General features: G+C 38.3%; 3 protein-coding genes across 4 annotated transcripts; 1 reads left to right on the forward strand and 2 right to left on the reverse strand.

Moving 5' to 3' along the window:
- The first annotated feature begins 212 nt into the window (after nt 1–212).
- Nucleotides 213–5,161, forward strand: LOC146570800 (uncharacterized). The gene is made up of 2 exons (XM_085279471.1): nt 213–356; nt 867–5,161. The coding sequence occupies exon 2, from the start codon at nt 871–873 to the stop codon at nt 2,239–2,241; it is 1,371 nt and encodes a 456-aa protein (XP_085135597.1). The 5' UTR covers nt 213–356; nt 867–870; the 3' UTR covers nt 2,242–5,161.
- Nucleotides 5,162–5,359: 198 nt separating this feature from the next.
- Nucleotides 5,360–6,526, reverse strand: LOC146570801 (uncharacterized). The gene is made up of 2 exons (XM_085279473.1): nt 6,394–6,526; nt 5,360–5,883 (listed from the first exon to the last, which is right to left on the reverse strand). The coding sequence occupies exon 2, from the start codon at nt 5,871–5,873 to the stop codon at nt 5,415–5,417; it is 459 nt and encodes a 152-aa protein (XP_085135599.1). The 5' UTR covers nt 5,874–5,883; nt 6,394–6,526; the 3' UTR covers nt 5,360–5,414.
- Nucleotides 6,527–7,991: 1,465 nt separating this feature from the next.
- LOC146570802 (calsenilin-like) lies at nt 7,992–26,333 on the reverse strand. 2 transcript variants are annotated; one of them, XM_085279475.1, is made up of 9 exons: nt 26,066–26,333; nt 21,973–22,147; nt 14,174–14,298; nt 10,106–10,175; nt 9,774–9,844; nt 9,583–9,690; nt 9,404–9,508; nt 8,610–8,672; nt 7,992–8,516 (listed from the first exon to the last, which is right to left on the reverse strand). In XM_085279475.1, exons 1-9 carry the CDS (start codon nt 26,069–26,071, stop codon nt 8,469–8,471), a joined length of 771 nt encoding a protein of 256 aa, XP_085135601.1. In that variant the 5' UTR covers nt 26,072–26,333; the 3' UTR covers nt 7,992–8,468. The 2 variants fall into 2 exon arrangements, with proteins under 2 accessions (XP_085135601.1, XP_085135600.1); XM_085279474.1 differs by having other exon boundaries at nt 21,973–22,171.
- Nucleotides 26,334–26,491: the final 158 nt, after the last annotated feature.

Below are 26,491 nucleotides of genomic sequence, written 5' to 3' on the forward strand. Positions count from 1 at the left end.
TGCGCTTGTCGTGAATAACGGGACGTAGCTGACAGTCGTAACGGACGGTGCGGATATATAATTAATACTGTTTAGCCTCCCTTATAGGACACTTTCTGATATGGTCGCCATTAGTTTTACACTAAAAACTGGTATTCTAAGTAAGAATACCAGTTCTGCAGTTAAAAATAGTTTTAGTATACATGCTGTTGTTTCGCATCGTTGGAACATTTAATCCGGTGCTTCGTATGATAGAAACGAGCGCACCGCATTTGGAAGAAACCACCCTGGTCCCTTTAGGGAGCGGAGAGAAGACGGAGAGAGAACAACAAACGCACTCTAATTATCGACGCTTACACACAAAACACCAATTCCTGGTAAGATATTAGCCTTCATCACATTTCATTTAATTGTGATGCTATTATAAAACGCTTTGCTGATTGGTTCGGCGAGATAAAAAGACGACACACACATCCGTTATAATATGGCTCCGTTATGTTTTTCTAATGGAAGGGGAAGGATGATGCAGTGATAACAGCCTCACGTTTATGAGCCCTAAATTTGTTCATTAATTATTATTATCATTATCATTATTATTGTTATCATCAAATGATAAGATAATAATGCGATTGACACCATTTCTAAATTTTAAATAGGACAAGGATTCAATGAGGGTGTTCTAGCTATACGCGTTATATAAATATATAAATAGATGTAGCCAGAATGATACATTGTTTCTTATTGATCGTTATCGAAAAAAAGTGCAGCTGACTCTTTTTAATCTTATGCCTATACAACACACTTAAAATGAAGAGATGTTTGTTTATTATATATATATATATATGTATATATATACGGGTGTTTACAACCATGACTTTTCCTTTTAGGGCCATGATGGGGAGGTTGTGTGAGATGGTTCTTGTGTCTCTTCTTATCATGTCGCTTTTGACCACTGAGCTGGCATGTGCTAAAAGAGGTGGCAGCAGCAGCAGCAGGGGAAAATCTTCATCCAGCAGCAACAAGGGTTGGACCAATTCAAAGACATCCAACTCTCAACCAGGAAACTACCCACGTCAGCCACAGAGTCCTAATCGAAACACCAATCCTTATCCTCCTGGTGGAAGTTACCCTTATCCCAAACAGAACCAGCCAAGTTATCCAGGTGCCGGTAACAACCCAAATCAGTACCCTGGCAGAGGCAATCCTGCAGGTTATCCGAACCAGAACCCTGCAGGTGGATACCCAGCAGGAGGGTATCCTAATCAAAACCCAGCTCGAGGAAATTATCCAAATCAAAATCCAGCTGCCGGAGGCTACCCCAACCAATATCCAGGCAGAGCTGGTAGCAACCCCGGAGGTTATCCTAATCAGTACCCTGCTGGAGGTTATCCAAACCAGAATTATCCTAATCAGCATCCAGGTGGGGGTTTCCCAGCAGCGGGTGGTTATCCACAAAACCCAGGAAGGTATCCTTACCAGTATCCAGGTGGTTACCCCGTCCAAACTGGAAACACACGACCAGGTTGGAATGTGCCTGGTTCAAATCCAGGAGGTTATCCAGGAGGTTACCCTGGTGGAGCAGTTGGTGGCTACTCCAACTGGAACCCAAATAATAAGATTCTGAGTCCCCGCTTTGGTGGAGGAGGCTATGGCTATGGGATGGCAGGGTCACCTTTTTCTCGTTCTGTGCAGAACATGGGGTATGCGCCCAAGTCACCAAGTTTTGCCAAAAAAGCCATGGTGGCTGCAGGCGTCGGTGCTTTGGCTGGAATGGCAGTTGGATATGGATTAGGACGCTTCCCCCGACCACATTTCACTTTCCGTAACCCTGAAGAAGAGTACTACTACAATAATTACATGCAGCGTCGTTATGGCACCCAGTCAACAGATCAAAAAGACTATGGTCGTGATTACGTCTACAGCCCTCCTCCACGTGCTGAGACCTACGAAAGCTTCATGAGTCGCTGCATGAATTCGACTGATATGTTTAAGGATCAAGGCTCTTCCACATCCAAGAGTGCAGCTGAGGACGCAGATGACGACACCGTCAGCATTGAGGAGATTGGATACCCAGCCCTGATTGAGCAAGTGAAGTCGCGGCAGTGTGTAGAGAAGTACATGAAGTACTCTGAGCAATTTCTGAAGGAACGTAAAACTGAACAACAATATCAGCTAAGTCGCTCTAGCCCTCTGAGCCAAGGGCTCATTCATCTTCTCACTTCCTCCGTGATGCTATTGTCCAGCATGCTCCTGCTCCAGTGAGAAAACACCTTCCACTTCACTTCAAATGGCTTTCTACTGCCTCCATCATATGCACACATTCATTTCCTGCTTATATTATAGTAGCTCCACATTGCAAACCACAGCTGCATACTTCCAGAGAGTAGTCTTTTAATATCTATTATATAAAAATATTGACATGTACATACTGACTAAAAATGTCTATTTCAAGTGTGGCACTCAGTTTCAAGTGTTACAGTTAGATCTGTCTTAGATGTTCACTATACTTTATATTAATTTATTTTGGATCCATATTTTGCACTTTTTATCTCCAGATTGTTGGACACTGAATGCAGAGATTCATGATTAAAGAAAGAAAACAGGACAGGACAATTACTTTAGCATTTTTTTCTTAGGAAGACTATCAGGGCAGTTTCTTTCATAGTTTGGATAAGAATGAAAAAATAATGAAAGCTCATAGTCCACATTATGGCTTATGGGGTACAAGTGGGATTTGGCAAGTGGGGTAACTCAGAGATTTGTTTGTATTGGTGCAGCATGGGGACAAGAATTACGTAGAAATAAGTCACATGATGACTTGCAGGCCAGATTTGTGCATACAGGCTGTGATCAGCTGAGCTGTGCTGCTTCTCCTGTATTCAGTATTCACTGCTTTTTTGTGGATTTAACCACGCTGAATTCAACAAGTTATAAGCAGGTCTATCCAAAGCTGCATGGCTGATGCATTGTATAAAAGATAGAATTAGCTTAGTGAATGTAATAATATTTGCTACTCTTGATCTAATCTAACATTGACCATGAACAGCCTGCTCCATACCCCTCCAGCAGAGTGAATCACTGTGAACTTCACCACAGTACTGCAAACATAACCAGTGCAGCCTGCACTAACTTGCCTGGTATTTTCATGCAACCTTTGAAGAATGCAAAATTAATATGCTTCCATTTATTTTGGGATAATTTGGCAACACATCACGTGTAGATCCATTTAAGAGCTCTAAAACGAATGAGGATATTGGAAGTTTTACATTTTCAGCTTATCAAACCTTGCGTGTTGCCATCCTTACCCTTGAAAATAATCTTCTTCTTTGGTTTCCTGTCTTTCATACATCTTTTTCTACATCTCTGATAGTGTTGCACGTCAATGCTTCTTTTCCCCTCTCCCTTCGGCTGGCAGACACATTTGTCAGATGTTTTCTGTTGATTGACAGACTGCACAGACACAGTTTGTGTATTTGGTGATATTTTAATGTCCTCGAGAAGTTGCATTTGAAATTACCGCCACTTAGAAAAAAACTTTGCTGCCTTGATGCTCACTCTTCCTCTGTTATGTTCTAGATGCTGAAGTACAGTAACCAGGATTATTTACCTTTACACCATGAACACATCACAGGGATGAGAAGGAAAAAGTTCACTTCAGGTTATAAGTGGGCTGTGGGATGTCATTTTTTTTTTGGCTTATTACCGGGCAAATATTTGCATGTAATAACTGGCAGCAGGATTGTGGCACATGAAAAATAAAGGCATTCAGCGATAATACTGATCAGTAATAATAAATCCAGCTCACTTTAACCCCTGTTTATTATCTGGGGTAATGTTAGGAGAAATCTCTTTGGAGGATTTAAGTTTTATGTGTGTGTTTTGGATTCCACTCAGTCTCACTCCACAGAGCACATGCACAGACTGAAGCAAACCCTGGTCACTAATAGTTTTTACAGATTGCTTGATGGTGATAAAGGATTCCTTGTAAATAATTCAGCCAAACTTCCCACATGAACTTTAAGCCATCGAGGTTTGCTGAACAGCAGAGACGGAAATAAAAATAAAAGTAGAAAGAATCGCCCTGGTTCATATTTAATAATTGCTACTTATGTTATTGCATGTAATAGCTTTTCACAGAGAGTAGACAGTAATCATGATGGGTTCATAAATGAGCAGTGAAGTTGCACAAATAGCACTTGTTGCTTTAATCTGTGCAGTCTGTTGAACGGATGCGGTCTTTTATCTGTATTTCCTTGTAGTATGTAAACTGTCCTTAGTTAAAATGGGTGTGGTAGCACTCAAACTGCATTCCTTTATCCCGTTGAACTCTGCCATTATGTGTGTGAGTCATTAGAACATTTATTCCCATAAAAGCCTTGGTTTTACATCCATATCCCCAGGCACATTTTAACTTTCCATAGCCACTTATTTTCCAGTCGTCTGCCCTGAAGTTGGTCATCGTTTCCGTGCGTCTTCCTCTAATCTCCTACATGTTATTGTAGCGTGGGGAAACAGTCTCATAGGACAGTTTTTCTCAGATATGTAAATACTACTGTTTATTTTCTTGCGCCGGTTGTCATGGTACAGTCTCTGCGATTATGACTACTAAAATCTGTTCTCCTCTTTTTTTCTTCAAGAGTAGGTGTTGTTATTATTTTTATTTTTGTGGGTGTTTCATGTGATCATTTCACTTTTCTTTTTACCGTACTTTTTATGATCCTGTTTTATTTTTTCTCCATGCCTGAGTTTTGTAAAGGATTCTGGAAAAATGCTGTGTAAGTTAGGTGTGAAAATCTCAAAGTGATGGAATTCTCCTTCCCATACTGATGTTGTTCTTTGTGACCAGGCTTTCAAATTTCTTTTATTCTCTCCTGTTAATAAGCTTTTATATTCGACTGTTCCTGTTTTGCTTTTTTGGTTGATTCTGGCAAAACGACTTAATTTGATGGGAAATTCCACCTAAATCAAGGATGTGGAATATCTGTAAAGTGCACTTATTTCTCCTCAGTTGTGGATATTCTGTAACTTTGTAATTGAGGTCATGTTACCATTAGAGACATCGCTTGTTTTTGACTCAGAATTGCAAACATTTCGTGATACTCCTCAGATGTTATGACTAACACGGTGTAATATAGTTTGTCTTGGATGTTCATGTGTTAAATAAAATAAATCATGAAATCTTTTCTGTGGCCTGTGACATCTTCACGTCTAAAATGTTGCTGTATCTCTTCAAGGGATATCAAGAGAGGGGTTATTAGAAAAATGCACAAGTGCACAACTTGTGTATTTTTTTAACCAAACTCTCAGAAAAATCCTCCATGAGGATGACATGATGACATTTAATTCCAATAAAATGACACAGTAGAGATCATTTGTTCAAAAAAGCTTTAATTTACTTTGATAAATGACAGCTTTTTCATTAATTAGATGGTGGATCACACGTCTCTTATCCAAGCTGCTGTAAGAAAAGGCACCACATGTCCCAGCCTGAGAAAGAGGTGAGTCGCAGGAGCAGGGGCAGCGCCTTTAACGAAGGCTCTCCAGAGAGACTGGTTGCAGCATCTTTGGTCTTGCTGGTAGTAAAGCTGTCGATCTTGCTCAGAGGCGACTGCTTTGTGGCCATAGTTATTTCCGGACCCATGCTTTGGCTTTCCAAGGAACCCCAGCCCGTACCCGGTGCCTGTGCCTCCCAGCATCCCCGCTGCTGCTGCACCTGCCCACTTTACACCCTGCTTGGAGAGGCCTCGATTCTGAGAGGGAGGCGCTTTGTTACCAGTACCGCGACCTCTGAAGCTGCCTGCTCGCTTGCTGTATGCATACTGTGCACCTGGGCACAAAGCTGCAATAAGCAGCATCCAAACCCACAGTGAGGGAAGCTTTTGCTGGCCCGCCATCAGAGCAGAGCTGCAAAAACAGATTAGGTTGAGTTGAACTTTAGAAAGAAAAAAATGTTATTAAAATGATACTGCGCTTCATTAATTGTCATTTAGGACACGTGCAGAGGAGTTTTTTGAAAGTCTGTCAGCAGTCAGTTCAGCTGGCGATAAAGCTTTTGATTTCCTGCGGCTCAGTAACAAAAGCTACATGCTCCCTAACCCTGACACAACAGACATCTAGAATGACCGATATGCTCTGTAAACACGAGGATTAGCTGGGCATTATGTGGCACATTTGTTCTTCCATTCACTAGGCATTTGCTTCTTTTATCTCTCATAAACAGTGCATATCATATCAATTGTTAAAAAACATATCAGTGATGTATTTGGAACAGTAACCACATGTACATTATTGCAAAATATTTGGTAAGGGGCCTTTTAAAAAAAAAGTTAGAAAGTTGTTAAATAAAACTGATTAAATGTGTACATTATCTATAAAAAATAAATTTTTTAAGGAAACAAAATGGAATTTATTTACCTTTCTTAGGAGTTACTTAAAGAGGCTGTGATCCTGGAGCGGTTGTTTATCAAACCACAACACAGCAGGGCTGCGAGGTGGTTTTCATCTTCATTTACAGACTATCAACCCAACCAACACAGTCAGCACCAAGACCCCTCCCCCCCCCACCCCAACACACATGCCCACCCACCCACAAAAAAAAAAAAAAAAAAAAAATCCTGCTTTGCTATTGGTTCTACATCAATAATACAGAACAGGTTCAATGTTTTTGCTGACAGTGGATTTTCACACATGCAGTGTGAGTTTCTCTCATTACTCAGCAAATGGACATGAGTGCAAACAAATCAAAACATTACTGTCTCAACTAACATTTCATTTAGTATTTATTTATGTTTATGTCTACATAAAGTGTCTGACCACTAAAAAATGTTCTGGGCTTATAACATTTTTCAGAATCCTGAGAAAAAAAATGTTCAGAAATAAAATTGTAGTCAAATTCTAGGAAAAAGTTTGTAATGAATATTGTAATTAAAATCAGAAAAAACAAACAAACAAACAAAAAAAACACCAACAAAAACAAAAAGTAAGAAAAGAGTCAGATTTCAATTTAAGAAGTCATACCTTCTGAGTTGAAAAGTCAGAATTTGGAAATGAGAATTTTGAGAATAAAATCTGAATGTTTGTATGTGGAATAAGAAATCTAAATTAAATTCAGACTTCTGCCCCAAAAAAGTAAAATTTAAAAAGTCAGAATTCATTAAGTAATATAAGAACTGTGCAAAATACTTTTTTCAGTAACTCCAATCGTCTTTCATGGCGATTCTAATGTTCAGCCAATGTTTGTGCACAGACATGGCGCATGCGCACAACACCAATGCTAAATTAACTTCTTTTTCTCTCACCCATCCGGAATATTTCTTAAGGTTATGGTTATGGTTAGGTTTAGTCGCAAGTCACCGTCAAATTATAATACGGTTAGGACGTTTTGTCAGAGTAGGATGGTTTCTCAGAACACCGGCCCTTTGGATGGAAGCATGGCCTGCAGAATAAGGGGGCAGTCGAGCCAGTGACTGATTGTGTATGCATTTTTCTTTTTTAGTATTATTTTTTTAAGATTATAATTTAATGTCAGAACTCGAAAATGAAATTTCATTGTCAGACTTAGAGAATAAAACTATTTTTGCATGGAACAAAGAACAAACCAGTAATGGAGAGGATAAAGAGAACTCTGAGGATGTAGAGCATGAGAGATGACTGTCTGCCAAAGGCTAAAAGATCAGGAATAATCCCTCTTGGGACCATGACCATGAAGCACTGGTTTGGATCAGGAATTTAAAGAAGCCCCCCGAGGCTTCATCTTGCACAACTGCAGTATTGTTTGTCTGACCTTATACAGTGACTTAAGACTGTGAATGACTTGTTTTATAGCATTTTAAGAGCTTTACTATTACAAAATGCCAGATTCAGTGCAACAAATTTGATACAATCACTTACTCTATACTCTATTTTCTATAAGGACTGTTAAACATATGGAAACTGATAAAATGCACATGTGGAATTTCTTTTGCCTGTTGCATTTTTTTTTTTTTTTATAAAAAGAAGGGATTCAGCAGGAGTATCAGTATGTGAGAGCAAATATTTATTTCAACTGGATTCTGGTAAGCACAACAATGTCTGGGTTTCATTTCTGCACAGTTGAATATAGTAACAGAGAATTCTCATTTGCACGTTTGTGGCAAAAAAATACAATAAAATGAATCATTTGTGTTTGAGGTGGTTTGCAGTACATGCTCTCTAATGTCAGGCGAACACTCATGCTCGTCTGGTAATCACAGCACGTTGTTTCATGTGCAGAAATGAAAGTTGAAATATCATGCAAAGAAACATTGTTTTCTCAGGTGATTTTGGTGAATCCTGTACATTTCTCTGCATGAAACAGCTTGACTGGAAACTCAATAGTGTCCATCAGTTAGCAGTAGAAAGTGTCAAAACACCCAGTTTTTCCTTTTTAGGATAAATGAAATTGTTCAGGGACAGACGTTTGTAGTGGGAAGCTCTATACAGCATTATTGGTCCACCTTTCTCTGCAGAAACTAGATGACGTTCTCAAACAGCTGCATAGAAGCCATTATATTTTCATCCTGTTATGGAAACAATAGTTATACAAGTAATATAGTGTATAAATTTGGCCAATCATCATGTGGCAAAATCTTTAGATTTACATAAGGATTTACCTTTTGGCAGGTTTCTATGAATTCATCTATTGTCACCACTCCATCTCTGTTACGGTCCATTTTCTGATCCATATTAAAGAAACAAAGTGGATAACATGAGGTAAAATAACAGGTTCTTTCTTTCTTTCAGTTTATTTATCATTCATTTCTTTCATGAATGAGTAACTGAAAAAAAGTGTACACCCCTGTAGCCTGTCACAGTAACAAATAAAATGTGGCACTGGGTAGTAATTGGTAAATGGACTGGTTCTTATAGTACTTTTCTACTCTACTTGAGCACTCAGTGCTTCAATACAATATCTGGATGTACTAATGTACATTCACCGCATACTTTATTAGGTCCTCTGTTAAACTGCACACTAACACAAGGATCTGATCAGCCAGTTAAATGTCACAAACTCAATATAATTAAGTGACTTTGAGCATGGCAACTTTGTCGGTGCCAAATTTTAAAAACGGCTGATCAAACTGGGATTTTGCCCACACACTGATTTTTAGGGTTTACAGATAATGGTTGAAAAAAGTGAAACTATCCAGTGAGCAGCAGTTCTCTGGGAAAAAAGGACTTGTTGCTTTCAGAGGTCAGAAGAGAGTGGTTAGATACAAGGAAACAGCAACTGAAATAACTACTTATTACAACCAAGGTATGCAGAACAGCATCTCTGAATGGGCTGATGAGGCCTGATTTCTTCTCTAGGGTGAAAATTGACTGAAGTAAACAACATGAGAGCATGGATCCCCCATCCTCCTGTGAGCAGTGGCGGTGGGAGTGTGGGGGTTTCTGGATTAAGTACCTGGAAGAACTTCTCCACATGTTCACCTGGGGAATCGTCTCGTACGCTGGGTAAAGTATACCTGCCCATCATGTCATAAATGGAGGTCATGATAGCCATCATTTCCTGCAGGAAAAAAGACAGACATCATAAAAGTGCAACAGATTTGGATTTTATTTATTTATTTTTTATCATTGTACCTCTTTTGTAATGTAGCCATCCTTGTTGATGTCATATAGATTAAATGCCCAGCGAAGTTTCTCCGTAACTGAGCCTCGAAGTAACACAGACAGACCTAGAACAAAGTCCTGTAAATGCAATCCATTGTTTAATTTCTTTTAAGCTTTTTATAAATGAAAACCTTTAAAATTGCAGCCCCTGCTGTACTCACCTCAAACCGGATGGAGCCATTTCTGTCCATGTCAAAAGCATTAAACAAGAAATGTGCATATGTAGTTGCATCTGAGAGAAAATAATGAAAAGCAAGAAATGACCATTGTTAATTGCAATGCATGTTTAGCACGGAATATTAACTGTAATCAACTGTGGTCTTTTTAAAAAAATGAATCTAGAGGGAGTGAGAAAAATTTACTTAATTACTTAATGTTGCTATGGCAACTTTACAAAGAAACAGCATCTAGCAAATATAAACTGCACCTTTAAAATATCCAGTATCAAGTATCATGCTTATTATAATTTTTATTATCAAGTTGCATAATGTACCTCCTTGAGGGAAGAACTGTGAGTAAATGCTCTTGAATGTTTCTTCATCCACTAGCCCACTGGGACACTCCTATTGAAAGGTAAACAATAGAAAAACAAGTCAGTGAAAGAAAAGAGTGTTTAACTCTGCTAATGAACAGTTAGGAGTCATTAACACATATGGACTTAGTGTATACCAGTTAAGAAGTACAGAATATTAACAACATTAAAGGTGAGACACTAAAAGTGAATCAGGAAATTGCTGGGACATCCAATCCTGGAAAGATTGGGACTTGTCTTGAATACTTCCCACTTATAGAAAATAGTTCTTACAGCTGAATAATCGACTTCAAATTGACTGTAATTAGTGATACAAGCCTTCACAGATTGATGGGCAGCAACACGGTTGTTGTAGAGACCCACCCTTTGGCACATCCCAGCACACCCACTCACTTCACCAGATGCACCTTGTTTAGTTCTCTCACCTTTGATTGGGTGTGGTGCTTGTCCTCGATTGCAATCACCTGTCACACATTATATGTCACACATTATATAAGGACTGCATTCACTTTTGGCTCACTCTTTCTTCACTTCCACACGGGGCGGCAGCTGAGGTGAGGTTCTATTTGGGTTTTATTTTTATGTATTGTTTAAGGGAATGAGTAACTTAAATCTGTTTCCCTGTTTTCTTTCAGCTGTGGCAGTCCATGTGTGTCTTTGTTTCCTTCCTTCTTTGCCTTATTTATTTGAGAATAAAAGGAGAACCCTGAGAATAATTCTGAATTAGATGGCTGCTTTTTCTTATTCTAACCGGATGAGCCCATGATGCTGATTGCTTCAGCCCTGAACCTTCCTTCCTTCAAAACAATGGTCCTTGGTCTAAGGAGCTTGGAAAGAACTGAAGAAACTTCTTCACTTCTAGAACTGAAGAAGTTTCTTGGTGAAACGTCTTTAAGCAACTTAAAGAAGTCCAGACGCTTTTTTTCCAAGCTCCTTAGACTATGATGACCTGGATAACAGAAAAACCTTCACAGACAACATGGCCCTTGCTTCTCTAAGATGATGATGTCGCTTCTCTAAGATGATGATGTCATTCCTCATCGGCTTTGTGTCCCCTGTTGCATTGTCTTAAGGAAAAAACTTAAGGAAATCTTATTTGAGACCTTATAAGATCATCGTTTACTCAAAGAATTGATTTGTCATAAAACAACGCAACAATTGTAGTAACACTGATACATGTGTGGAGAATACCTTGCTTGTGCTGGGAAAAGAGAGTGCAATAAACTACACAGGAATGAAGCAAAAACTTTGATTTCATTTGGCAAAAAAAGTGTGGAAACCGGTTTTAGTGCGAAATGTAATAAAGCTGCAAAAACAACTAAAAAACTCAGATCGAACGATTAACTTTGGTGATTGCTCTGCTCGTTTAGTGTTACCTGGAATTCCAAAGCAAAGTGGAATACAGCACCGGGTATCAACTAATACTCTTGTACTTAATACTACTGTACTTATCCTGCTATGACAAGTCAGAACGTCTGCTGTGAAAACAAATCTGCTTGGTTAGTTAAAATCATCTTCTTGATATCATCATTAAAGATTTGTTTATGCTGGACATTTCTCTGCGCAACTCTTTATGTATCATTAATGCCTCTGAAGACTCTTAAAACATTTTCAGGCTTCTTTTTTTTCTAAGTTTAAAGCTTCTTTGTTTACATCAGCTTGTGGTCTTCTCCTTCCCCTCTTTAATGGAGCTTTGCTTCCTATTACAACCACTTACTGTCGATATCTATTACCCCGTCCTGCAGTGGGTAAAAATATGTGTTAAGTCACTCCCAAGTTTATGTGTGCATGCCGTGGTTGACCAATACGATTTGAGCAATACATGCAGCGGCTCATAAAAAGAAAGAAATTTGCCATCAAAATAAAGATTTCTGCCCTTAGGCACTTGCATGCACACTTATTGTTTACACACACACACACTCATTTTCAATAATCTTCTTGTTCAATTGTACATTTGGAGAGAAACTATTTTACATGATTACACATTTTTTTGTTTGAAAAAAGGGGAAAAATGGTAGTATCTGACTAGGATGCTTCCTGCATTCCTCATAGGTGAGTTGCTTTATAGCTGTCCTGCAGAGAGGAAACCCTACGCACACCCAGGAATCACTGGAGAGATTATGTTACTGGGCTGGGTTTCCCCCGTGAAGAGCCTGGGCGAGGGAGGTCTGAGCTTCTCTGCTTAGACAACCCAATAAGATGCAACAAATAGAATTAGGGCTGCCACGATTTGTCGACTAGTCACGATTACGTCGACTATCAAAATCGTCGACGACTGATTTAATAGTCGACGCGTCGTTTGAAGCTTTGTAAGATCACAAAAGACGCAGGAATAAGTGGCAGGATTTAAGAGTGTAATAACGGACTGAAACAGAAGATGGCAGCACTGCATGTACAAGGATGCCAGCTACCGCTAAACCCCGAAGAAGAAGAAGAAGAAGCAGCTGTGTCCCAGAATTCATAGCGCGGCCCAGCGCAGTTGTCAACAATGGCGGCAGCTAGTTAGTTTTAATGTTACTCTTATTATTCTTTCTGGGTCACAAAATAAACGTTTAACATATTTTCAGGCGAGAATGTAGCTGTGTAAACCTCAAATATCGGCTCAGTTTATCAGGACACCACATATTTTCAAAAGCGCTCCGACGTTTTCGGAGACATCTGTTACCCACTAGCTCGTTAGCGAGCCGGGGGCAAGGTCACTAGCGCTGTGAGAACACCGGACTCCCCGCAAATCGTTTTCAAACCCACCGCCGTCTTTCGCTACTCAGGTTAAATATATATGAGTCACTTAGATAACTTAAAATGTTATTGTTTGGCTTTTTTTTTAGTATTTTATTTGTTCCTGAGTAAATCAGTTTGTCTGAGATTAAAGTTATAGTTTTTACACAGCTGAATAAACGTCAAGCAGACAGCTGATTATCAGAAGTGTGAGATGCTCCAGAATATACTCCAGTGTCCTGTTATATTTTAGATAGCAAGGAGTTTATTAAACTTCACCGAAACAATCTGCAAATTTCATTAAAACTTAATAAACTATCATCTTGTCTTTATTTTTAGTTAGCACAGACCTTAAACACTTAAAGCTGTAAGCTAATGATAGTTATATAAGAGCAGATGCTGCTGGTGCAATAAGCTGTAGTTTTACGTCCAATGGATGATGATCTGATTAGTCGACTAATCGCAAAAATAATCGGTGACTAGTCGACTATCAAAATAATCGTTTGTGGCAGCCCTAGATAGAATATAAAAGTAATTTCCTGTAAGCCTGGGATTTTTAAAGTATCAAATGCGCACATAAAACACTATAATTCCAATCATATGTTTACAGTAGGCTACCTGAAAAGTGGCCTGAGCAACACAGGAGAACTTCTTAAATCACAACTTCTTAAAATGACGCAGTAGTCCCATAACGTGTTAAAAATAGATTCAGTATTCAGTCAGTCTGTGAAGTTTTATGGTTTTATTTGGTTTATTAGTGATTGTCATATCTCTGTTTAAAAGATGCCGGTTTATATTGTAACGGTCATTTTTGTGCCAGTTTCGAGTGCTCTTGTGGTCCAATCCTTGAAGCCAGGATTCAAAACTTTCTGGAAGTCCATGTTGTTGACATTTGATGATTAATAATTACACACAGTTTAGACATAAAAACCTGGTTGTCTATATATGTTTACATGAACTTTTCTTGTACTTTTCATTGTATTGAATATTTTTTTGTAGCATTTATATTCATTTTAATAGAAGGAATGGTTAGAGAGTGCTCCACAGGAAATTAAGTTAAATGGTGTCACTGATGCTTCTTTTTATACAAAGTACATTGAGTTTATGTGTAATGAAGTGTGCTTATATTTTATAATTAAGTAATTACTCTATAATTAATCAATCAAACTGCAACTCGCAATGTCACAAATACATAAAGGATAATAGCAAAACACGTGGTTAGGGAAAGATGCTCCTTTGTGCTAAAATACTGCCAAATAATAAAGAGTAAAACTGATGAATTGCTTCTAAGTATGCTGAGTGTTTTCTTACATTCTTAAAGCCTCTGTAAAGCGACTGCAGCTCCTTCCTGGTGAACTGCGTCTGGGCTTGGAGCTGTTCGAGACCCTCAGGTTGGTGACGCACCATGGAGAGTTCAAGGTCACTGTCACTGCTGTCTGTCACACGAAAAGAGACAAAAAGGGGAAACGAGAGGGTGGAAGGAAAGGGGGAAGAAACAGCAGTAAGACTAGAAAGACAGAAAAAGGAAATCATAGAGGCAAAACATTTACATTTACATCCTATAACTCAAAATGCTCACCATCTTCACAGAAACAGCACAAACATGGAGAGGTTTAAGAGGGAGAGGGACGACAAATAAATGGGTGGAAGCAACGGCGTAAGAAGAATGTTCAACATCGTACAAGTAAAAAAATAAGAAGATGAAACAGAAAGAAAGACGTGGGAGTTGTTTTGAGAGAAAGAGAGAAACTTGTAGCATTGAAGTATTATGCTAAAGTAACACAGCGAGCTCTTCCAGTTCTAGTTGAGCTATTTGGTGCAGTGCTACATTTTTATGAACATTGCATGAAGGAATATTTTTTGCTAAAGGCGTAACAGAAATAATCTTGATAGAAAAAGCTTTTTCTTCTTCATAATTTTGTTTATGAAGAATAACCAGGCAGAAAGTACATGCTGCCATGCTTTTTTTGGGGCATTTTCAAGGTCGCTGTTGGCATCCTGACGCTTAAATGAAAAGATATTAGACAAGGGTGATTTAAAGCACATTTTTAGGGTTGCAAAAGCAAAAGGAGTTGCACATTTTTAGACAGCCACTGGCATTTAATGCAGTTACACCTGTGTTTGACAAGCTTAAATGCCAACTGTGAGAAAAAAAGCTTGCTTCGTCAGCCTTAAGGACCAAAAAATGTACATACTGCGATTACCAAAAACCAAGAATTTCCAAGAACAGCTGGAATGCAATTACAGTCACATGTAATAATGTGCAGAGGAATACCATTGTAGGTACTCACCATCTTCATGAGAATGCCACAGATATAGCAAGTTGAAGAGGTTGAGAAACAGGGAAGGAGAAATTGATATGACTGTTAAAAAATATTTAGATAGACCAAAATTTTTACCGATACAGAAAATTAAAAGGTAGGTTCAGGGTCGCTGTAAAAACAACACTGTAAGAATTTGTTCATGAAGAGGCCTCATGGTGTCTTTCAAAGTTACTCTTTTTTCATGGATGGACTTCGAGTTTTGTTCAAAAGTCCATGAATTTGTCCCAATAAACACAACAAGTTTTGTCATGAAAAGAGTTACAAGGGGATTAATTAACTGTCAGTACAGGAAAATTCAACTTACTGCATGTGCATGACTATTGTTAACTTTTCCATTTCTATTACGTATATAAAGAAAACCCTGTGAGATATTAAAGGCTATCCTACAAAGATCAATGTTTAATTTCTCTCTTTCTCTGTCTTACCTTCCAGTGACAAAGGGTCGCAAATCCCAAACTGTTTGAGGACAACAATACATAGTCCAATAACAACAATGATAGCAATTATTTCCATGCCCTCCAAAGCCATCGTTGCAATTCATTAGATATAGCTTCTGCAAAAGCCCTTTAAAAAAAAACCCTTTAAAATAACAACTGACATATAACACTTGCTATGGTGCAAGCTCCGCTAGTTGTTAGTTTTCATATGCAAATGGCCAGTGAATGGGGGAAAGAAATAAAAGTGACTGCAGAGCCTTCTTCATTAAAGAAACGGGTTCAAAGTCCATTTTTGCTCCTGCAGGTAGATAAAAAATTCACTGAATCTGAGTTCCCCCAAATTATCCAAAGTTATCCCCAGTTGCAGATGATTCAGTTCTGCTGCGGCTCAGCAGCGTTTCGCATCCTGCTGGATCTTTCCAACTGTCCCATCAACTCAGGGCTCCACCTCCACTTACACTGTCTTGAGCTGTGTGTTTGAGGTTGTGGGCGGATGGGTGGATCACTGTTACTGAAGGGATTCCTCTGCTAATAGTTTCTGATTGGCAATCTGCAATGTCTAAATATGCCCGGTCATGATAAAGATGCAAAATGATATACCAAGCATTGATTCACATCTTCTGATGTTTGGGATATTAACAGCACTCATAAAGAAAACTATTGTGTCCTGTGTGGTGCTGCCTGTGTCTACAGGACTGCTCAGCGATGCACGCACTCAATAATACAGATGAATTCACTCTGATCTCAAAAGCAGTTAGACCACTGTGATTGTAAAAACTGTCTTTTATGACATTGCAAAAAACAAAACAAAAGCTGAAATGAACTATTGCTATCCTGCAAAGCTAAACTGACAACACAGATATATATATTTTATAAATAATGTATGTAACAGTATTTATATATACTTTTTGAGTTTTTTATGATTATGCTCTATTGTAAAGATCATTGGGATAGTTCACAACTGATGAGTCTGCACAACATAATGGACTCAATGTAAGTAGGAAAGAGGGGTGGAAAGCAAATCAATTGTGCAGAGGAACAATATTGGTCTGTGAGCAGGCAGAGGATGTATGCCAGATATGCATTTCGATGGTCAGGGAGGGTTTATGTAAGTTAGAGAGTTTAAATGGACCTAATGAACGGGGATAGTTCCCTGCCAAAAATACAAGAAATATCAATAGTAGAGCTGCCGAGCTCCTCAAATGTACATTTGGAGGATGTAATTTAGACTGAGACCTGATGTCGTTGTGCATTATGAAAATGTATGGGTTTTTTGTAAAAAGGTGTCTATCAGCTCATTTTCTGAAAAAAAAGGCTTCTGTTTATTTGATTAGGACATTATATATGGCATAATCAAATACATTGTATTCATTTATTTTAGTAAATTTAGACCTACTTCATAATATGTGTCTACACTGAAACAAATTGCTGTAAAAATACAATATATTTTGTACAGCAATACACCACTTTTTGTAAATACAGCCATATACTGCAAATGCTGATGTAGAAAATATTAACAGCAGTCATTTCTATTATTGTAGCAGCTCAAGAAGATGGTCTATGAAGGCAAACTTTTATGAGTTCAAACTCTGATTCCAAATTGAGTTCACACATGATGATTCCTATATTGGTCACCAGCATGACCTGTATTTTTTCCATAATTTTTTGGCTTTTTGCAGTGAAGAGTAACTAGGAAAGTGGGTAAACATGCCCATCAAAGGGCCTCAGGTCAGAGTCAAACCTGCGCTGTTGCATTTAGCTTTGAAGCATATGGTTGCCTGCTTAAACTATTAGCTAGGTTTTGCATCTTTTTTTGTTTACATTATTATCATCAAAAATAATATCTATGTTTAGCACAACAGCTCATTAAAACTTTAATTCTGATTGCCAATTGGGGTCTGTGTGATCCTTGCTGTTATTATTTTTTATTTCATAATAAAAGTCTCATGGTTGTGACACCCTGACATTTGAGAAGATACAAATTTCTGGACATTGACAAAAAAATAGTACTTTAAAATACTCTGCAGTATACTAAAAAGTGTATATTTTATACATTATAGCACTGTTATAGTTACTGTTACTGTTTTTCACAGTAAGAAACTGTTATTGTAGAGTACAGATGTAAAATGACCGTTTAATCCTGTAAAATCTCAGTGATTGTAGTTTCCTGTCATTTAACAATGAAATTTACTACATTGTGAGCTCAACTTGGGCTTTTAGTCAGCACTGTAAACTGTAACGTAGAGCAGATGTACTGCCCAGCTAACAAAATGCAGGAACTTGTTATTTCTTTCATGTGGATTTTTTGCAACCTGTCTTTTTTGTGAGATGGACTCAGCCATTATATAAAACATGCAAGATGCATGAGCTCATGAGGGAACCTTCCATAAAAATAATGCATCATTACATTGTTTAATGCACCTTAAGTGCTGATGTATTCCTGTTCTTCTATTAAATACAGACAAGAGTGAGGTGGCTTAAGCTCGCAGAGATGCCGACAGTGCAGCCATCAGTCCCATCATCAGGCTTTAATGACTACACTGAAAGCTACATTACAGCCTGGAGTCTAAGCCATCAATCAAAACTTCTTGTCAAACAATTAAATTAGCTAGCTAGGACATTTTTCCTTGATGCAGGCATGGAGGTCTGGTTTAAGGCACAGGTCTTAATATCTACGCATTCAAATGGTACATTTGGGCTTTCCATTCAGGTTACAGTTGTGTTGCTTTTGAAACTTGAGAGGTCACTTCTATGAATCAGCGGTTCCCAACCCCCGGGCCATGGGCCGGTACCGGTCCGTGAGTCGTTTGGTACTGGGCCGTGAGAGTTGAGGCTTGGGTGTGAAATTGATGGTTTTCAGGGTTTTAATCGGTTGTTAACGTTAATTTTTTTAAAATCGTTTTTAGCGTTAACTCGGTTTCCCTGGGTCTTTTCTAGCGTGTTATGAATGAATCTTCTTTTTCTGGTACCGGTACTGGTTTTATTTTGTTGTATTTATCCATGACACCTTAAAGGCCAGTCTGTGAAAATATTGTGGGACATAAACCGGTCTGTGGTGCAAAAAAGGTTGGAGACCGCTGCTATGAATCACCAAAGAAAACATGAACTATAAAGCTATCATTGTTAGTTCTGTATTTCCATAGTAGGGTATTTTAAGATGTCCTTACCTCATCCTTTTAGAGATGCTATGATTTGGAAAAAGAATAAATGCGTTCACTATTTATCGAGTTATAATGAAATTTGCTAGTTGCCCAATTTAGTTATTAAGCAGAAACAGGGCCAGCAACAGCAACAACGTGAACTATTTTAACTGTATTTTAAGAGTTTCTTCAGATCTTGTGTTTTCATTTTCTTTATTAACATCAAATACAGCAACAAGGAAAGAAAACTCTATACAGATACAGAATATCTGTATTATAAAGTAATGATTTCCAAGATATAATTGAGGGCATTTTTTATTTTAGACTAACAGATTTGTCCCCTCTGGATGGGTGTGATGTACAAGCTGGCCAAGAGCAGGAACAGTGAGCTTGCTGTAGAGTCTTTTCTAAAGGAACTTTCAGCTACTCCCTTATTCTGCAAGTGGATCTACGTGTTTGATTTGGCACAGATCCGCTTCCTGACACAATCCTCCCATTTATCAGGGATTTACACCACTACTAGGCGTACACTAGCTTGGCTGTCGTTTGTATTTCCTCCCAGAATTGAACTGAGGATCTTTCACATGTTGGGGCAGGTGTGTAAAGCTTTATACCATGGAGCCACTAAACTGAGCCTTGTCTAAATGTGACAAGTTATGATTTCATATAGATTTTACCCTGAGCATCATCAAAGTGGAAGACCTTCCAAGTCAGTGTTGCATTTGAAGTGCTCCCACTATAGCACAACAACAACAACAAGACAAACAAAGTCACAATCTCCAGGTTTTTAGTTGCTTTGGAGTTTTTTTTGAATTCTTATTTTGAGTTTTCTTTTCATTTCCAATGTTATCCTAACACATTGAACCCTTAAGTGTATCATTTTTGATTTATTTTGACATTTTTTCTGGCTGTTATTTCATTGTTTAGGCTTTAAAGAGTTAAGTCTTTAATTACTGTTGAGATTTTGAGTCCTGTTTAGAGTTGATTATCATATATAGTAATTACTGGTTTTTATATACCTTCAGTTTCTATTGTGAGTTTCTTTCTAATGTGTTTAGTTCCCAAAGGCTTTCCTAGTTGTTCCTTTGTCTGTCTCGCCTTCTGTGTTTTCCCTTGAGTAAGCTAATTTGTGTTTCATTGTTTTCAGTACATTCCCCGTTTTATTCCTATAGTTAGCTTCGTGAGGTGGGTTTTACTTCCTGAATGTCTGCACTGATGTCTCATTCCAACTTTTGTCTAATCAGCCCTTTAATATGTGCAAAAACAGTCCAGTCTTCCCTGTGTCCTTTGTTAAGAGGTCTGCTATCCTCTGTACTTGTCCTCTTTCCTTGTATCCATTTAGATTTTGTTTTTGTTTTTTTCCTTCTGTTGATGTTTCACTATTTGTTTTATCATCAACCTAAAGAAAGTGTCTCCCCTTTTGTAAGTCAGCTTGCCTCCCGTGTTTGGGTCCTAACTTTACACAATATGACAAACAGACAAATTATAGATAATGCAAACATTAATTAAACATTAATTTAATGAAATACTTAATGACAGAATGATATCGATAAGTCTGTTAACTCACAGTTTGCATTTTTTCCAGCTTTCTTTCCGGTCTTCAAATAGGCTCAGTTTCATTAATATAGCAGCTCTGTTCCAGTCTTACAGGAAAATGTTTAAAGTGGACACACTTTATACTAAAAGGGTTGTTGAAGTGTGCACACTGCTTTTCCTCTCACACATGCTGCTTTGTCAGCAGTAGCTGTATTGCTTTCAGTCTGTATAATGTTTTCAACCGCTTCATATTTTCCCGGTGCTCAGTTCTATTATCTTTTGTGAAATCAACCACACTGCTGCCAGTTCACTTATCCTTAACTGTGATTCATTGGATGCTGCCAGGGACACTCCTTTCATGTAAGCATGCAGGGAAAACCCTGGAATAGGCTGATAACCAGTGTCCTGTTACTGCTTATCCTGATCGTCAGTCTTAAGGTAAGTGAGTCCAGATTACAGAAAGATTCCCTGGGTGGTGAATTGGCTGTGTAGTACAGACCTACATCGCATCTGTTTTTTAGTTCATTTTAATGCATTTCATTTGATGCAGATGAATCTCCTCGTTCATAGACTCTTCCATTCACTGTACAACCGCACAGTATGAATGTCAGTGCAGCCCATCAGCTACTGTAGACAGAGAGTGGTGTGTGTGAAATTCAGGTGCTGTAATCTCCACACGCCAGTAGATGGTGATAGTGTTGTAATAAAGTGCAGAGATTGTGGAGGAGCTTTAACAAACCTTTAAATTTCTCTGTATAACCGTTCAAAAAGCTAAAAATAATCTAATTCTAATTTTTGCTGTTCTCTGCTTTAGGTGCAAAATAGTGCTACCAGAAATATACTGGATGAGTTAAGATTAGCACACACATTCCCTTTCTGGTGTTAAACATGAGATGGAATGCATTATTATAGATAAAAACAATGTTTACACAATAATGGTACTCTTATAAGTGCAAAATATTGTGTTTGCCAAAAAGTATTTGCCCTCTTGTCTTCCTGTCCAAGACATATTGCCATCTGTCTGCTGGCAGAGAGACAAGTCAGCAGAAAATGAGTCTGGATGACAGGAGCGGGTCGTTTCTAGAAACGCAGAGGACAATTTCCATTAACCTCATTCTATATTTCTTCCGCTAAAACAAGTGAAATGTGAGAAATGGAAAGAAAATCAAGACAGAATGTGAAATTGTTCGGATGGATTGGGAAAAAAAATGTCTGCACTGAAGGTATATGTCAATAATTTACATAAACCAAGAAAAGAGGGCAGATGCTGGAAGACTCTGTGGCATTCATTTTTAAAAACGTGCCACTTTTCACTTCTCAGGGAGTCAGACAAAGAATGGCAACAGTCTGTCTGTGTGTGTTTGAGAGAGAACGAATGACAAAGGAGGGTAAAAATATAAAAACTCAAGAGTGAAAGCCTCCACAATGCACTCATTGACTGGTTTTTAGCTGAAAAAAGGTTTACATAATAAAGAATGTAATACTTATAAGGTAAATCTATACTGCACATATGAATATGTTTAAAATCAATGTATTGTGTAATACATGACAGCGGACATGCACTCTTCCTATATTAATCCTGCGTTTCTCTTCCTCCACCCTGCTGTCACAGACAATCAACAATTTCCACTGAGGGTATTAGCGTGGTGCTGCAGCCTTCTTTGTGCTTCTACCTGGGCCCTGCTGTGTGGTGCTGGCAATTATCCACTTCACAAGGCAGCACTTCATCAGAGATTTACGCGAGAGCCGTGGTCTCTGCCACTTTGAGCCCTCCGTCTGACCACCCGGGTTTGGCTCTTTCCCATTGGCATCCGGCAGCAGACCGCCATCGACCGCCTTCTCATCTGCCTGAAGACAGAAAGAAACTGTCCTCTGAGAGAGAAAAGAGAAGCAGACACACCTGATTTTAAAGAACTAGCCACGCTTTAAATCAGGGGAATAAAACAAAAGCCCCTCTCTGTAAGTGGATGTAAATATACCAGGTGTAATTATTTCAGGCTGTAAAACAGAGTCACTGCTAACTGTGGCGTGTCTCTTTACACTGAATTAATTCTTTAATATTTTGGTATTTTAGTCACAAATTAGATTTTAGAGAAGGCATTTCTCATTGTTAATAAAATTACAGTTCTGCAGATCTTTTTTTTTTTTTGATGTTGCATGGTTTAGCTCAGTAAGGCTGATTTAGTTCTCTTCAATGCCATTAACAGCTGAAAATGACTAAATCCATACAAACACAGTCAGCAATTAGCCAGTGAGAAATAGCTGAACATTTACCAGCTAACAAACCAGATTTTCCCCGTGGAGATGAACACCAAAGATTTTAAACAAAAATCAATATCTGACCCACATTTATCAAGTGGACACAAATGAATGTTAATGTGTTGCTTAAAGCAGGTTTAATGATTTTATCCACTTCACCAGAGCCTAAAAAAACCTCACCAATATACTCAGAGCTCTTCTCTTTTGGAGTGTATTGTCTCGATGTCTAGGATGTTGTCTACAATGGTTAATATAGAAGCTGTAACCTAGAGAAATAACAAGCTGGGACTGGCACGTGGCTGAACAGACTTTGGCACACATAAGCAAAGAACTGCGCTGCAGAGAGTGAACAGTGTTAACGAGGAGTAGAACTGATGTGGATGTTTAATAGAATAATGGTGTAGAAATCACAAGCTGCATCCATATTTATATTGTGAAATGAGTCAAAGCAACATTTAGACATTGATTTAATTTGTAATTGATGATCATTTAGTCATTTTAGTCATCAATTAAAAAGACTATTAAAAAGTATTTCTTTATTTATCTGTCCTGTTGTGTGACCCATTTTCGGCCAAGCTTTAGCTATCAGACAGATTACCTCATTTGACTCTACAATGCTTTGGTATACAAAGGAGTTAATGGTCCACTCAATGTCTGCAAGGCGCCGAAATTCTTGTGGGTGCAAAGCAAGCCTGAATCATCATCCCTCCACCATCGTGCTTATAGCTGGTACGAGGTGTTTGTGCTGATGTGCATTATGGCCAAACATCGCCACTTGTTTCAGAAGTCTGGGGATTTGTTTTCAACTTCTCCTGGGAACCCTCTCAAACAAGCAAGACTTGTTCAGTCTTTTCCAAACTGTCAAGGTTAATATAGTAAGCAAAACTAAAACTAAATGTGAAAAAAAAAAACTTTTGGTTAACTAAAATAAAAACTAGACTTTGAAAAAAAAACTATTTTGTGAACTTGGAAAACCAACTAAAATAAAAATAGAGTGGAAATGCCCTCACTTTTAGTACCTGCTAATTTGACCAAAATGTTATTATAACTTGCCTGATGAGGCTTTAATGGACGTGGTTATTGAGATTTTGGTTATTGAGATGTCTTTAAAAGTGTTTTTATTCTAATACCTGCACTGATTTTTCCTAAATCTGACCTCTGACATGTGCCCGCCATACAATAATAATTAAAATGTAACACAGAAACCAATAAAAACTGAACTGAACTGAAAACAAAAAGTCAAAAAGAAATAAAAAAAGAACAATTATATAGAAATTATAACATTATAATAACTCTGTTATCTGCACTCTCATGAACTTTTCACATGCTAAGTCCTGTAGAATCTGGGCGTCATGTCCAGATTTGATTCTTTTTTGCAGTTTCTTTGAGCATTGCACAGTCTGACCTGTCATCTTGAATGTTTTTCACTTGTGAATAATCTTTTTCACTGTATAAAGTTGGAATTCTGTGTTAATGGCCCCATAAGTCTTCCCAGATTGATGAGCAGTGACAGTTGCTTCTCCAAGGTCATAGCTGATGCACTGACATTAACACACCTGAATGCTTCAGGCCAGCAAACTGCAGACAATTTCTATGTTTTTAGAAGTGACCTTAACTTTTTTTCACATGATGGATTTAGAAATGTGCTTTCTGAAAGAAATGAAAAAGGTCTCCGGTGACAGGAGCGCTTCTGGGAACAATAGCACAAAAGCTCTCATGTTACCACCACATTATATCATCACGACTCACATATTCAGTGTTTCTGTATCAGCAATGTAATTCACATCTCTGATTTTAAGCAGCACAAATGATGTACTGTGAAACAATATAAGAGTAGTGCTTTTTTTTGGCTTTGTCTCTTTTGTTGCTTTTTATTCTGAATGAGGTCTTTGGGCACAATCTCCCAACCTATCAGTGCTACTGTACCACGTGATGTTTAGAAGTTTCTTCTCCTTTCCTTTTAACTCTCTGCACACTGCATGAATAATGCAGCCATTAGATCTTATTGTTTAGAGGATATTTAGATGAAAGTATTAAGAGTGTTGTAGGAAACAACTGTCTGGGAAGTTCCTCTGTCCCCTATTTGAATATGGAAGGATGCTAAATCATCTTAGCATCAATGCTGTTGCTCAATAATTCACACTGCTTAAAACTTCATCAATAAAAGATCAGAGTGGACAGCCGTGGTGAGGTGAAGGATGACTAAGAATATAAGGAGTGATAGTAGAATACACACATAGCCTACATACACACAGACATGTTGTATGCATCTGTGCCAGTCACACGCTCACATTTAAAAATGCATGACTACACATTTAGCAGTCTCATACATAAATGCAGCGTATAGCCTTCAGGCGCGTCGAAAACGGTCTCCTCTGACCTGAAATCTGATTTTACTTCACCCGAATCAAAATAAATTCAACAATCAAATAGATGTCATTGGAATTTATACATTTATTTACCTTTAAAGGGTAAATAAAACAAAATTAGACAAAATGATGTGTAAAGAACTCACATGCTGCTCTAGCAGATCCAAAAGGAGGTTATTTTGGGTCTTCACATGCGGGGAGCTGCATTATTAAAAGAGAGATGCTCCGTGCGATCTACCTCGTCGTGAACTCTCTGGGCACCCGACCCCCACTGAGCGTCACATATGTTACCTTTTTGCATGCACACACACCTGCATGCAGGCATGAGCTCACACATAGTGTTGTGTCGTGTTTTTGGTATCTTCAAGACTGCCTTGCAGTTCTGCTGCATGCATATGTTTTTGCCCTGTGTTTGAGCTCAGTCATGAACAACAAAGGAGTATTCCTGTTAGCATTCTCCTTGAGGGCAGGATAGTAAGCTTCTAAGTTTTAAATAGCCAGTTGGTGGAAGGAAACAAATCTCATTTAGAATGTACTTAAATAATGAAAGGTACTCTTTTCTAGTAAATTTACAATTCTAGGTGAACTACTTCGGGTTTTGCTCCACCAGAGTACTCCAAATCTCTAGATATAAAAATGATTAATAAATAAACAATAAGGAGCAAAAAAATAACATATAATCAGCTGCAACATGTTTGAGGAAACATAAAACATCTATAACTGAAGAAAAAACTTACATCTGCATAGTCTTATAATGCAGATGTGTTATAAGTTATGGTCGGTTACAGTTTCAAAGGGCTTATTTCACCTTTAATACTTCATGTGTGGTTTTCAGATAATACCAAGGTATTAGTTACTCCATAAGTTGGAATATTGATTTTGGAGTACTGTAAAAGGAGCATTGATGGATCTCTGTATCATTAAAATATCACAAAATCATATGGTCCAGTCCTCTTTCTTTCAAATGTTCAGTTGTGAGACTTTTTAGCGCTGATAAATAACCAGAAGGTCAGAGCATGTGCGCTAGGGCAGGTAAGACACTGCAGGAGCGTTATTGTGATTAATCGTCTGTATTCTGGGTAAATCGTATTCAGCAATGACAGAAAGTAACAGTCAAAGTGATAAATGCTCATCCTACCTGCATTGCGTCTGGATTTCACTTGCTGTTTTGAGGAAAAAAAATCGCTGCAACCTTCGTCTGCGCTCCTCAGATGAGACCCCGGGCGAGCTGCAGCCGCTTGCAGACACAGACAGACATCAGCTATTTAGAGGAGGAGGAGCAGAGCTGCTCAGAGTCCTGCGCTCACAAGCTGAACATAAACACTATACAGTTGTGATCATCACATCCAGCGTCGCAGGACAACACCTCTGAAGAAAAATGACAGAGTCATTGATCTAAGGGAAGAGTCGTGATCTTCAGCAGATACTGAAAAGTGCCAGTGCTCGTCTCAACAAGTGAACAATTTATAGAGCTGCAGAGGCAGGGAGGTGTGGATGAGCTGTTTACATTGTGACAAATGTTATTAGAAGTACCAGACACATTATAACCTGCAGCACCGGCGTG

This window comes from Mchenga conophoros, linkage group LG7, assembly GCF_057382185.1.
Source record: "Mchenga conophoros isolate Kocher_MC1m ecotype Shallow Benthic linkage group LG7, M_conophoros_male_GT1.1, whole genome shotgun sequence".
Classification (NCBI taxonomy): Eukaryota; Metazoa; Chordata; class Actinopteri; order Cichliformes; family Cichlidae; genus Mchenga; species Mchenga conophoros.